Source organism: Prionailurus bengalensis, chromosome B4 (genome assembly GCF_016509475.1).
Source record: "Prionailurus bengalensis isolate Pbe53 chromosome B4, Fcat_Pben_1.1_paternal_pri, whole genome shotgun sequence".
In the NCBI taxonomy this organism is placed as follows: domain Eukaryota; kingdom Metazoa; phylum Chordata; class Mammalia; order Carnivora; family Felidae; genus Prionailurus; species Prionailurus bengalensis.
In genome coordinates, this window is record NC_057358.1 from 31,347,781 (window position 1) to 31,362,801 (window position 15,021).

At 37.8% G+C, this 15,021-nt stretch overlaps 1 protein-coding gene across 21 annotated transcripts in view; it reads right to left on the reverse strand.

Moving 5' to 3' along the window:
* The window catches only part of PARD3 (par-3 family cell polarity regulator), a 674,219-nt gene that overhangs the window by 399,825 nt on the left and 259,373 nt on the right, over positions 1-15,021 (reverse strand). For all 21 annotated transcript variants that reach the window (XM_043563582.1, XM_043563576.1, XM_043563584.1 and 18 more), the window contains one exon: positions 3,319-3,499. In XM_043563582.1, the coding sequence (XP_043419517.1) occupies positions 3,319-3,499 (181 nt within the window). The remainder of the gene's footprint in view (positions 1-3,318; positions 3,500-15,021) is intronic.

A 15,021-nucleotide genomic window follows, 5' to 3' on the forward strand; every position in this document is an offset into this window, starting at 1 on the left:
TTATTTCTTCAACCTAAGAAGATTTTTATATAGTCTTTCACTATGTGGTCTATTTTATTTACTTTTTCATTTTTTAAAGCACATTTTTTGGAATTAAAAAAACTTATTTTAGTGTTAATATTTATATTTGCACTGTTTGTGTAATACTGCCCATAATTCCCCCTATTGATTACCTTCTATGAGGAATATCATTATTAGCTAGTCATCACTTTTTGTCCTTCAGTTTAAGGGTATTATTCAGAACACTGTTCAATATACTAGGCTCAAGAAAATTTTTATCAAGTGTTAGTTTTAATTTCTCTTAGATAACTGCTATTTTGACCATAAAGACGATGATTCATTAATTCAGGGTTTCTCTACCTCAGCACTATTGACATTTTGGGCAGGATAGTTGATGTGAGGAACTGTACTATGCCTTGTAGGATGTTTGGCAACATCCTTGGCCTTAATCAGATGCTCATAGTATACCCCATCTTTACCAGTTGTGACAACCAAAAATATCTCCATATATTTTCAATTATCCCTTGTGGGAAAATATCACTCATACCTGAGAACCACTAATTTAACTAACTCAAGGTTCTTGCTTTATATGTATTACAAGGACAAACTAGTGTCAACTTATAAAAAAGCATAAAAAGACCTGAATATGAGAATTCTGTGTATTAAATCCACCTAAGCTTTATCTTAATTCGCAAACTTAATGTTCCCTGTTTTACTCAGAAAAAAAGAAAATTGTATACATCAATTCTTCATGCAAAGAAGTAGAGGAATGAATTCATTCATAGTAAAACTTGGAAAACATATAGAGTTATCACTTTCTTTCTCTAAGTTTAAGTATTAGGAGTTTATTTATCTGAAATCTTATATTAACCATGCACTTAATTAGATTTGATTATTCCCCAATTCCACAAATTTCTATATATCACTAGATTCTTTATTTCCATATTTGTAAATCAGGAAGACCACTAAACATAAATTCCTTGTTGACAAGGATGAGGCCTTATTAACTCAACTCTGGACTCATTACCTATCACAATGCCTGGCCCATCATAGTCCAACTCTTGTACTATGTTTGAGTGAGTGGTATTAATACAGTATGACCAATCATCTTAATAGACAGGGGATTCGTATATAATGGGTAACTTTTACATAGTCACTAAACCTTGTGTTTAGTAGATGGTGACCAAACACTTGCCCAGGGGCTGCCCAAACCATAAAATCTAAATAAACTTAGCATATAAAATTCAGAACTGAAAAGTAATATTTACATATTCTCCCACTGATGGCTATAAGACATTTCAAATGGTTCAAATAAAAGTTCCTTTTCTCAATAAAGACAAGGTAAAAGAGAGATTTTGTGTTGAAAACAGCATTTAAATTTTAACACAACAGGACCAGCCAAATGTGGGTGGTGGTGGTTAAGAAATGTTGCTGAGTGAAGAACAGTCAAAAGACAAAACTTGATGGAAAGTATGCCATTCAAATTCTTCTTAACATAAAGACAGCATTTACCTTTCCTCCAACACTTTTTTAAGGAGCAGCTACATTGGAGGCATATCCGGCTTTATAAAACACATGAATAAAAAACTACAACAACAACATAAGAAAAAGCTCTATATTTAATTATGTATATTAGGGTGCAATTATTCACATAAAGACACTATTTTCCAAATATCAGGCACCTGAATACCTATAGTATTATTTAATTAAAAATTTACTTTAAAGTTTACTTAGTTTGAGAGAGAGACAGTGTATGCGTGCATGAGCAAGGGAGGAGCAAAGAGAGAGGGAGACAGAATCCCAAGCAGGCTCAGCACTGACAGCCTTAAAATTTACTTTAAATCACATTTGGGCAATCTACTTTTTGTAAATGGATTTAGGGGCACCTGGGTGGCTCAATCGGTTAAGTGTCTGACTGTTGATTTCTGCTCAGGTCATGATCTCATGGTTCGTGAGATCGAGGCCCATATAGGGCTCTGCACTGACAGCGTGGAGCCTGCTTGGGATTCTCTCTCTGCCCCTCCCTCCCTCACTCGCAGTCTCTCTCTAAATAAATAAATAAACATTAAAAAATATAATAAGTAAGTTTATTCCAAGCAATCACTAAAAACATGGACTTAATGAGCTGCTATACAACAGAAAAAGTAACTGGTGTACCACTTACATATTGCCTTGCATACCATGCCATGCATGGCACATACCTCACATTTTGAGGAATGTTGCCTGAAGTAAATCCAACGAGGTTTTTAAAATAGCATATTCATGTAGTAATCAAACGTTACTTCCACAAAATTAGTTTAAAAATATGTTTATACATGCATACAAACCTAAATTTTATAAGAATAAACCATATATTCTAAATACTATCTAACTATATTCTATTTAGGATTCTGTGTATTATTATAGAGATATTATAGTATAATATATATATAATTATAATTATATATAATATATAATTATAATATATAATATATAATAAAATATAAAATATATAATATAATATTATATTTTATTACCTATTATACACGAAGATGTACTAAAGACTATTGGCAAAATCACACAGCACTTGAAAAACTGCAATGTTTCTACATAAATATGACTAAAAGACAACAATTTTTAACTTATAAATTTATTGAAATGGACCTTCTTAACAACTGCTCAATTGTAAGATTAGATAATTACAAACACTGAATTTATTTTTAGCAAAAGTTCTTCACTTTTCTGAGTAAATCTGTAGGAATGGCAGACAGAATTATTCAGGCAAATATTCTAGAACTTGAGTACTCTATGACCCCAGATTCCTAATATAAACTCAAGAAGCCCTGTATTTTCCTTCCTGCGGAATGTATTCTAACAGCCACTCTTCCAAATCTCTGAAGATAACTCTATCCCTGCGGTCACTTCATCACCTGCTCTTTAGATAGAGTTCAAGTAATGGCTGTATCCAAGTTGATTATCAATCAGAGATGCTATGCTCTGATTCACTGTGAGGCCTTTGACTATTTCCTATTTGATCTAACATTCAGAAGAAATACACGGAAAGAAAAATTCAGGTAATATAACTTTACAGTTATCCTTACTTACCTTGGGTGAGCGATTAAAAGTCTACCAGTCTAAAGTAAAATAAGCCTAATATATTAATGTGTGAAGAATCTTGACTACCTCTCCAGCAAAAGACATTTGCCCAGGTCCTAAACTTAATCAGTTTTGATAAAAACAGATAATGAACTCCATTCACAGGAGCATGGCTGGATAACAAGAGTTGGCATCCCTGCAAATTACGATGAAACATGCAGAGAAGAAAGAGCCTTCACTTACTTGCACGAAGGACTGAAGGTGTCACTTCAATCTCGCTTGTCGCTTGGTAAGGCTGAAAGGCGGAGACACTGCTGGTGCCCAGCTCACTGCCAAATACCTCTGGACTCTGGGTGCCCGTGGAGCTGGCACTGGTGCCGTCACCTCCATGATGTGGATCTTGCTCATCAAACACTGCCACCAGCTAGAAATGGAAGGTAAATTTGCATTTATAAACAAAGGCATTTATAATTGCTACCAAAAACTTATACCACATTGGACATAAATCGATAGAGGAGAAATACTGCTATCTAAGCACCCAGAAATGTTATATCTTAGGAAGCCAAACTTCAAAGAAACAGTCTTTCCCTGAGTTTTGATGGTTTACTTTTTTATTTCTCAGTTGTGCATTTCAAATCCAAAACTCTAAGGATGAAAAATAATAAAATGGTTTTATATCACAGAATGCTAAAGGAAATAGGGTCGATTTAAATCTTTTTGTAAATGATATACTAAGAGGAAAAGAAAATGGATTTTATATGTAATGCATATGTATGATATATAGTACTGTATATACAGCAAAAGGTAGAAGGTACCTTTCACTCAGTAGGAAAGAGTATTAAAAATTATACATGTGTCTGCCCATTTGTGCATAAGAAATATAGGAAGGATAAAAGACAGTTATCGCCCAGAAGTTACTAAGAACAGGGTTGAAAGAAAGAAAATAGGAACAATGAAGGAGGTAGGAGAGAAAAGAATTAAGTAATTTTAGAAAACTATTTTCACTGCTTAATCTAAGGTTAGAGAAAAAAGCTTTCACATAAATTTGTTTCTCACAAGTGCATGGCTTACAAATTCTCACACTATTAGACACACACACACACGAGTAATGAATAAGAAAGAAAAATATTTTGAATAATGAAAGTCAAAATTCTCACTGTCAGAAACAGAAATTACAAATAAGAAAATAAATTCTGTGATGTTACATTGAAATTACAGGCATCAATATAAATATGTGGTTTTGTAAGCGGGCAGGTAGACTGACAAGATAGGGATGCATGAATGTTAATGCATGTGTGGTTCTTAGCCCTGCCCACTGAGAGGTCCTAGAAGTGATCACACCCAGTGTGAAGGAACACAAGTGCCTGAATCTTGGCCTCTGATACCATTTTCCAATAAATGAACAAGGGCTCCCTAGAAAAATAGCTGATTCCAGGGTTGGGGCAGAGAAAATGATAGATGCGCCTGGAACACCTTGGCAATGCTAAAAAGTAAAGCAGTACTCAAAAGTGAAGGAGGCACATCAAAGGGAATCAGGTGAGGGATGTCTGGGTGGCTCAGTCAGTTAAACGTCTGACTCTTGGTTTTGGCTCAGGTCTAAATCTCATGATTCTGTGCATTTGAGACCCGCACTGGCCTCTGTGCTGACAGCATGAAGCCTGCCTGGGATTCTCTTTCTCTCTCCCTCTCTCTCTGCCCCTCCCTCGTTGACACACTCTCTCTCAAAACAAATAAACGTAAAAAAAGAAAGGGACGGTGTCTGGGTGGCTCAGTAGATTGAGTGTTCAACTTCGGCTCAAGTCGTGATCTCAGAGTTCATGAGTTCGAGCCCCACATCGGGCTCTGTGCTGACAGCTCAGAGCCTGGAACCTGCTTAGGTTTCTGTGTCCCCCACTCTCTCTGCCCCTCCCCCACTCACGCTCTGTCTCTCTGACTCTAAGAAATAAAAAAACATAGTTTAAAAAAAAAAAAAATCAGGTGCCAACCAGAAAGAAGTCCCAATGGCCAAAGCTGAGACAACCTGTAAACAACTAAATAATAATACAGTTAGATTGTAGCCCCAAAATAAACTAAATATGTGTGAATCCATGATGATATAAGTAAATCTTTGAAGAAATCATTAATGGTGGAAAATAGACAGCTCTTCCACACCATAGCATTGCAATTAATAGTTATAGAAGAAATGATGGAAATAGAAGAAATCACCAAGCAATCTCCACAGCAATAGTTGTTGCAGGCGAGATCACCAATGGAAGCTAAAACTACTAGGTGAGAATATGATGAGAAACAGGATATTTGCAGATCTCAAAGTATCTCCCCACAAAATACTTTTTAATTAAAAAGAGAAAAATAGTATCTTTGCAGGGGAGAAACTTGCAGAAACCACTTTACCAAGGTTAACATCACCAGTAATAAGTCATATCACCCTCTGATAAAATGCAGAGAAGGATATAAAATTACTTCTGTGTGATTCCTGCTGAAAATGTGTATCTTTGATCTAATCATCAGAAAACATCAGATATATCCAACTCAAGGGGCCTTGTATAAAATAACTCTTTAAAAATATTAAAGTCATGAAAGTCAACGAAAAGCTTATGAAATTGTGGAAGTTGGAAGAGACAGAGCAGTGTGCAGTCCTTGTCTGGATCCTGGGCTACAAAAAGGACATTAGTAGAAAAGAGACAAGAGGTGCATGGATGGCTCAGTCGGTTGAGTGTCCTACTTCAGCTCAGGTCATGATCTCAAGGTTTGTGAGTTTGAGCCCCTCAATGGGCTTGCTGCTGTCAGCATGGAGTCTGCTTTGGATCTTCTGTCCCCCTCCCCCTCTCTCTCTGCCCCTCCCCTGTTTGTGCTCTCTCTCTCTCTCTCTCAAAAATAAAAAAACATTTTAAAAAAAAGTCATACATGTATAAATCATACATTTATAAATCATACATTTATAAAATCATACATTTATAAAAAAAAAGACAAAATTCAGATGAGGGCTACAGACAGTATTGACTCAATGTTACTAGTTTCCTACCTTTGGTAATTGTCCTACAGTTATGTCCACTATTACATTAGAGGCGAATGAAGGGTATGTGGAAACAGTCTATACTATTTTTGCAATTTTTCTCAAATATAAAATTATTTCAAAACTACAGTATACAGCATTACAAAGTACCATGAAAATTAAAATTCAATCTATTTCTTTTTATCACGAAACAGTGGCAGTCCTTGAAAATCTCAGAGTAATGAAGATCTAAAGACCAGTCGTACCTTGTTGGTCATTCACACTGCAATTCTATGCTTGCAAACTAACCTCGGCTTCCAAGGAAAGTGGAACCATGACTGACCCCCAAAATCCCCACTCCTTCTACCTCCAATTCAAGCTTTTCCAATGTGAATAGTCCTATCAGTTAAAGGACAGTAAGAGGAATTTACAGACCATGGTAAATACTTAATCATTCCAATCTTTATTTCTGAGAGACTATTGTCATTTTGAGCAAATGCTATTTCCATGAACATTTATATACCATCAATTAATTCATAAGACAAAAAAAGAAAACCTAAGGTCACAGAGACATGTAAACAAACATGAAGCTCAGAACCCTGCTGTGGCATCATATGTAATTAGCTGATTAAACAACGTGGAGGGAGGTTAAGTGGTAAGAAGAAATTAAAGTAGGACAAATAGTTGGACCACTCAACCTTACAATAAGCAATATAAATGGGAAAAGAAATCCTTAGCAGTTAAAAAAATGGAAAGGTGTTTGTATGTATACACTGAAGTTTCCATATACAGAAATAAAATCAGCCTATTTATCTGACACTGACTGGCAAGAATCTCCCAGGATTAGTAATACACACATTCTACTAGATCAGGGGTCAGTAAACTATTGAAACATCTAGATAGTAAATATTTTTGGAGCTGTGCAATCCATGCAGCCTCCCTCACAACTATTCTACTTTGCCTTTGTAGCATAAAAACAGCCACTGGCAATACATAAATAAATGAGCATGGTTTAAATAAAATAGGTTTAAATAAAACTTTGTTTACAAAGCAGGTCGTGGACCAAATTTGGCCCACAGGCTATAATTTGATAACCCTGCACTAGAATGCTCATCCATCCAGTAACATCCAATTTATAATTTTGAACTTGCAAAATAAAGCTAAAAGTCAAGGTACCTCAGTAACCCTGATAAACTAATGATATCCATTTTAAGCTCTTCACTGAGATTCTGAATTTTCATCCTTGATTTTAATATCATAAGACTTCTCACAAGGTGTGTGGCTTAATATGCATTTTGAAGATATTAAGCTCTGACATTTGGTGTTTAATTGGAAGCAAATGAAATTCAAGTTTTGTTATTAACTTTTTACAATGGTGTGTTCTCTGAAGAATCAAGTCCTTTCTGCAAACTGAAAATGGAGATTGCAAATTACAAAGAACGAGTCTTTAAATGCCACACATGGAAGAACTTATACATGTATATTAGTTTCAATAATTATCTCCCGCATTTTTAGAAAACACAAGTATTATGAAATCTGGACTGTGTCACGAACAAATGCTGTTTGAATTTCAGTGGCAGAATCACAGTTGGTGATTTGCAATATGCCAATAACATACAATTTCCACAGCTTTCTTTTAAACCAAAATTTAAGTGCCAGGTGCGGATATGAAGTAATTTTGTGTTAAATTGGGAAGGGTATATAATTTTAGAAAATCTACTCTGCAAGAATGCATACAGTAGCAGAGCAAAAGAAAACGAGACCTTCACAAAACATCACATATTAAAAATCTCTATCATGCCCTTCAAAAAATTAAGGAAATGTCTGCTTTTAAATTTGTGAAACATGACTCATACCCATATTTTAACAGATGGAAGCTTTGCTGCTGTCCATGAAGTAGATCAGTTTTGAAAGTTCATTTTTACTTTCAATAGTTATGGCTTAATCTTTCTTCTGATCCATTCATCAGTCAAGACTCCATAAAAACAGACATGCTGAATTTAGGGTAACACCCACACTTCAGTATAAACCCACAGACAAATAAACTCCAAACTTGGCCATACATTCCTCACCTACCTCAGGACAAATCATTTTAACTCAGAAACATTAGAATCCTCCAAACTGTTTTTAAAACTGCACAGGCAAATACTTATAAACCCCCTTTAATGTTAAGGTACAATCATGTGCTGAGAGCCCAGAACTGCATGTAACAAAGAGGCTAAGAGCACAGGATTCAGAATCAAAGAGACTTCCATTCCAAACTAGCTCTGATCTTACTTTGTCGGTGGGTGTTGGTAAATCCGCTGGCCTCAACTATCTCTAAGCCTTATGGTCCTCATATTGAAAAAGAGAATGGTGGTTGTGGTAGACAGAATAATGCCCCTTGTTGCCCATGCCCCAAACCCAAGAACCAGTGGATGTTAACCTTCCATGGCAAAAGGGACTTTAAAATATGATTCAGGGGCACCTGGGTGGCTCTGTCGGTTAAGCATTCAAGTCTTGATTTCAGCTCAGGTCATGTTCTCCTGGATTGAGGTCACATCTGGTCCATGCTAACAGCACGAAGCCTGCCTGGGATTCTCTCTCTCTCTTTCTCTCTCTCTCTCTCTCTTTCTGCCCCTCTGTCAATTGCTCTCTCATTCTCTCAAAGTAAATAAAGAGAATAAAATATGATTCAGATGAAGGACCTTAAACTGGAGAGATTATCCTGGATTATCCTGAGAAGGGGGTAATCACACAAATCTAGTAAAGTAGAAAAACTTTCCCAACTGTGGTCAGAGAGAGATGTGACAATGGTTAGATAGACGCTACACTGCTGGCTTTTAAAATGAAGAAAGGGGGGCGCCTGGGTGGCTCAGTCAGTTAAGCGGCCAACTTCGGCTCAGGTCATGATCTCACGATCCATGAGTTCGAGCCCCCGTGTCGGGCTCTGTGCTGACAGTTCAGAGCCTGGAGCCTGTTTCAGATTCTGTGTCTCCCTCTCTCTGACCCTCCCATGATCATGCTCTGTCTCTCTCGGTCTCAAAAAGAAATAAACGTTAAAAAAAAATTTTTTTTTTTTTTTTAATGAAGAAAGGAAGCCATAAGCCATAAGCAAGAAGCCTCTGGAAAGCAAAAAAATGGATTCTCTCCTAGGACCTCTGGAAAGGATCAGAGCTCTGCTCACACCTTGATTTTAGCCCAGTGAGACCCATGTCAGACTTCTACCCTACAGAACTGTGAGTTGGTCAATTTGTGATGTTTTAAGCCACGAGTTTCTAGTAATTTGTCACAGCAGCAATAGGAAATTAGTACAGTGCCCTTGCCTATCCTCCTAGATGTGTAACGACAAATAAAGAGATAAGGTATATCCACTGTCAGAACACAAGCACACATTCACCACTAGCTATTATTAAGTTACACTGTGTTGGTTGATAAATACATACTTTTGTAAATTTGAGGATCATTTTTTTTAATTTTTTTAATGTTTATTTATTTTTTAGAGAGAGAGAGAATGCTCATGCAAGTGGGGGAGGGGCAGAGAGAGAGGGAGACACAGAATCCAAAGCAGGCTCCAGGCTCTGAGCTGTCAGCACAAAGCCCAACGCAGGGCCCAAACTCATGAACCACGAGATCATGACCTGAGCCGAAGTTGGACACTTGACCGACTGAGCCACCCAGGCGCCCCACTCTGTGTAGAACTTTCTCTTCTTTGGGGTACCTGGTTAGCTCAGTCGGTTAAACCTCTGACTTGGGCTCAGGTCATGATCTCACAGTTCGTGAGTTTAAGCCCCACATCAGGCTCTGTGCTAACAGCTCAGAGCCAGGAGCCTGCTTCGGATTCTGTGTCTTCCTCTCTCTGCCCCTCCCATGATCATGCTCTGTCTGTCTCTCTCTCTCTCTCTCTCAAAAACAAATAAACATTTAAAAAAAATAAAAAATAAAAAATAAATAAATAAAAGTTTTCTTCTTTTTTTTAATTTTTTTAATCTTTCTTTATTTTTGAGAGAGAGACAGAGTGTGAGCAGGGGAGGGGCAGAGAGAGAGGGAGACACAGATTTCAAAAAAGGCTCCAGGCCCTGAGCTGTCAGCACAGAGCCCGACATGGGGCCCGAACCCATGATCCATGAGATCATGACCTGAGCCGGAGTTGGATGCTTAACCAACTGAGCCACCCAGGCGCCCCTGAGGATCAGTTTCAAGAGTCACTGAAGACTGAGGCAAAGCTCTACCACACACCAACAATAAGAGGAGGGAAAACACCCACACATACCAAAAAAACAAAAACCAAAAACAAGCAAACAAAAAACAAGAAAAGGAAAGGAGAATCCTTGCTAGAACAATTCAATATCACAACATCACAATAACCATACAATGCATTTCTTTGCAGGTGCCCTACATCCTCCCCTCAACTTCTCACACAAAAATGGGGCCGCTTTTAGACTTCATTCCACAGAAAAGAAACCTGCGATTCAGAGAGATTAATATGACCAGAATTTAACTATAAATAAGTACAGAATGAATCTGAGAACTGGAAATAAAATCTATCCAACTTCAAAGATCCTTTTTTTCTCACAAACCTCCTGCCCCTGGAACATATAACATATTGACAGCACACCCACTGGGAAGCTGCAGACTAGAATCATGTGAGTCTTTGAATAGGATTCTGTTCATTCTTGATTCACCAAAGGTAATAACCCAACTTACCAAATTAACATAATTTTGATACCACTACCTAAAACTGTCTGAACATATCTGAGGGAAAGCAAGATAATTTTAAACCATTCCATGCTGGTGATATCATCACTCAGTTTTAATCAGACAAGGTTTTTTAAAAGAATCCAAAGATCTTACAGATTCTGTCTTCCTACAGGAAAATGGCAGGTGACTTAAGTCAAGTAGCTGTCTACGTGAGGTCTCAAAACCCTCTAAGTTCAGACCCCACACAGCCTCAGAAGCCATTTCACTGCCACAACCTTTGAATTATCTCTCCTTCTGCCTCTGTTGATTTCTTTCACATACAGGCTGAACATACCCAGAGGAAGTTGATTGTGATGGGTCTCACTAACATCCTTTGTATACTCAACATTAATACAACAATACAATAATACACCAAACTATTTGGCTTTGAAATAAAGACTTGTAATTCCTCAGAAAGGCATCACATTTTTAGCCCTGGAGAAAATCCAAAGCATGTGGGAAAATACTAAAACCACAATGAACTTGAAGATGTCTATAAGACTCTCTCTTCACCTATGGAACATGAGTGGCTTCAGTGAGTAAGCCAGACTCCATGGAATCCTTTGGTTTATAGTATCAAAACAAAATCAGCTGGGGACGTGGGTGGCCCACTCAGTTAAGCATCAGACTCTTGATTTCAGCTCAGGTCATGACTTGATTTCGGCTCAGGTCATGATCTCACTACTATGAGATAGAACCCTGCATGAGGTCTGCACAGGGCGTGGAGCCTGCTTAAGATTCTCTCTCTCCCTCTCCCTCTGCCCCTCCCTTGCTCTTTCTCTCCTTCCCTCAAAAAAAAAAAAAAAATCAGCAAGAAACACAAAAGAGGAAATGCACTTGACTGTGCCTCTGGTGGGGAATTATCCACGTTTCCCACATTTTTCAATATTTTTCCTGACACAGTACTTTGGTGATGATGATGATGATGCCCCAAAATAATGAGGTAACACATAACTCTGAGCAATGGCAGGGAGGTTTCATGGGCAAATCTGGCTAAAATAATAAATGTAACAGAAAGAAAATGCAGTGCAAATGTGAGAGCTATAGCACAATGCAGATTTCTAAAAATTAATAATAAAAATCAAGTGATTAAAGACACATGTATTTTCTGACTGAAGTAATAGTGTTTCAAAATATACAATTCTAAGCTCCTATATTCCAAAAACGACTTTTCTTTCCTGCAGGTCAACCTGTGAATTTCTATAATTAGGATGACACATATCAATAGTTCCAATTTCCCCACCCCCTTTAACTCAGGCATGTACTTTTTTAAAACATGGTAAAAATAGATCAAGTACTTGGGTTCCTGAATTCCCCTTTATCCATGCCTTTAAAAATGAAACAAATAAACAAAAACCTTCATTTACAGTTGTTTCCCATAAAGCACATTTAATAACCTATAGCACATATATAAAAGAAAAACAGATACTAGCATGAGTATACAGATTAGCACTGTATGTAATCTACACATTAGAAGGTAATCTACTTAGATAAATATTTAATAGTGCTGTTTTAAACAATGTATCACGTAGAGGAGGGCAACACATTCCCATTGCTACCTGAACAATCAAGAAGACCAACACCATCACACACCCCTACCTGTCCGCGCTGAAAGGTTACCTGTCCCACAAGAGCTTATAGCATCCTTTAAGAAAGTCACAGATACCTAAAAAGGCACTATGCTTCATCTGGAAATCTCAGTGAAACATTCAGCTATGATACTCGCCAGCTTACATTTCAGAGCTGGGATTTAATTCTGCTGTCCCTCAGGATGATACACTCTATCACCCACTGAGCCTTCAGAGTAATTAGATTCCCAATTTAAGAGTAATGTTCAACTAATAGCCTTGAGTATGTCAACCACAAACCACAATGAAAATATGCAAATACTGTAGCCATAAGCTCTTGCCACTTGTCAGATATAATGTAAACCCCTCTCTCCCTCCCATCCCCATCACCAAGTGCCACTGCTCTGTTTGTACCCGTCCATGAAGTTACAACTACATTACACTACTGTTTAAGTGTTAATAAAAAGTAAGATTGCACAGTAAGATAGAAGAAAATAACTCTGAAATTGGTTAATCACATGTAGATAGGTTGACTCCAAACTGGAGGAGGTGGCATTTGTTGTGACTTTACCATGAACACATGCAGCTTTCGCTCAAAGAGATGATGGTGGGTAAAACTGGGAAAGAAGCCATATGAACCTCAGAATTAAATGTAATGATGTAATAACTAATTATTATGTAGGCATGAAGGAAAAACTATTAAATCAATTTGTAAACTTTCTCATGACTGAACTTACTTTAATGACATAGAGACAATACTAAATCCTTAGTCATTCTCTGAGCCTTACTTGCTATCATGGTTCATTAAAAGCTCATTTAAACAGAGCTACTGTTTTACTGGTTGAGTAAGCAGAACAATAGTAAAAGAATATATTTGAGCCAATGATGTTTTATAATAGTAGTAATACAAACTATACCAATGAAAACTAACTCACTGCAGGATAATCTCAAGCTAGCCACTGCAAAACTTTAAATGTTATATTCGCAAGATTAATTCCGTGCCTCATCAGCATTTCAAGAATTAAGTATATTTTATCTGATGGAAAAAAAAAAAAAAAAGACCTACAGCTTTGAAAGGAATGCTAAAATGACATGTGCATGCTGAAAGCTAGCCACTTTTCTTCTGGCTAAGCTAAGAATGGCAAAGAGCCAGGGGTCCTTGCCCCACACGACACCATGAGAAGAGACCTCAAATCCACCCAAACTTCCAGCTCCACAGCTTGAGATTTTAGAGGCAGCTCATCTATTGAGCCTTCCCCACAGTGCCCCTCTCCCAGTCTTCCAACCTATATGGAAAGTAAGATGTGGAAATAAGATTCAACAACAAGGTGTTTTAATCTGTACACAATTTAATGCTTAACTACTAATATGTGTTACATATTGATTCAAAAATAGCTATTCAGGAATAATACTCAGGAACAGCTGCATTAATGAACAGGAAATGACAGACTTCCTCAAGAGTAATGTCTACTATGAATGCCATGATCTGGGATGTGGGGATCTAAATTTTAAAAAATAAAGGTTTTATTAAACAAAGTCAAACATGGAGGAAATGTGGCATAAAGGAGACAAGCCAAAACCATACACACTCTTGCTCTGAACTGTAATCAAAAGATACATTACCATAAGCCACAGCACCAATCGTGATGTTATTTGAGCTTTAATGAGAAAATGATACGTCCAATCCTGGTCCCACAAAGATGTCCCATTGCCTCCTTCACTCCCAAGTCTATTGTGGGGAATAAGCTTAGGAATTCCCTGAACTTGCACAGATGGGTTAACAAGGCATAAAGAATTAGAAAGCCACAGGATGAACACACCCAAGTTTGGGTAAACAAGATTAGGTAAACAGGGCAAAGGCCTCCAGGTATAGGAATAGGAAATCTCAGGATGAAAACATCTAAGATTAGGTAAACAAGATTTAAGGGCTGAAGCACCTTCCAATTTAGTACAATAGTAGAGAGCTGCTTTCACTAGAAGGAAAGACAAAAAACAGGTAAACAGGGCTATAGACAGGAGCAGGGCAAAGTTGCCCAGAGCTGAGCTAATCAGCAAAAGAAAGGTGCCTTGTTGACCCTGAGGTAGCACACTCGGGTCTTTCTTGTCCCCTAGACCAGTTTAGGTAAACAAAGGTGGGACCTCATGTCTGCTGTAAACAACCTTCCACCCAGCACCAGAATTGTGTTTTGTATTGACCCAAAACCCCAACACCGCATATCTTCAAAACCCCCTTTCCCCCACGGCCATGAGTTAATCTTCAAGGTTTCATTGTCTCTTTGTGCATGTCCATCATGCTTGTAAGCCTTCTGATCCTAATAAAAACAGAGCAAGGACCCTAATTGGGGCTCTTGTCTCCTCCCGGACATTAGCCTCTCTTGCATTTCAATCCTGCCTCTTCTCTCTTGCTGGACAAGAGAGAACTCCAAACCCAGAGTCTATGACAGTCTATGTCACCATCCTCAACTCCCCCCCAATTCCTGACCCAGACGCCTAATGGATAAGAAGCTGCCGATGTGATTCCTCGGCCCAGAAACACAGCACCATAATTCTACTGGGTAGGATCACAGAGTCTTAAAAAGTAAGAGCTTATGCCCTACTCTCTTGTGCATCTGTATTTCTGCCTCCATTTGGTGAGTCCACCAAAGCACAGTTGGGCCCTTTGGTTAT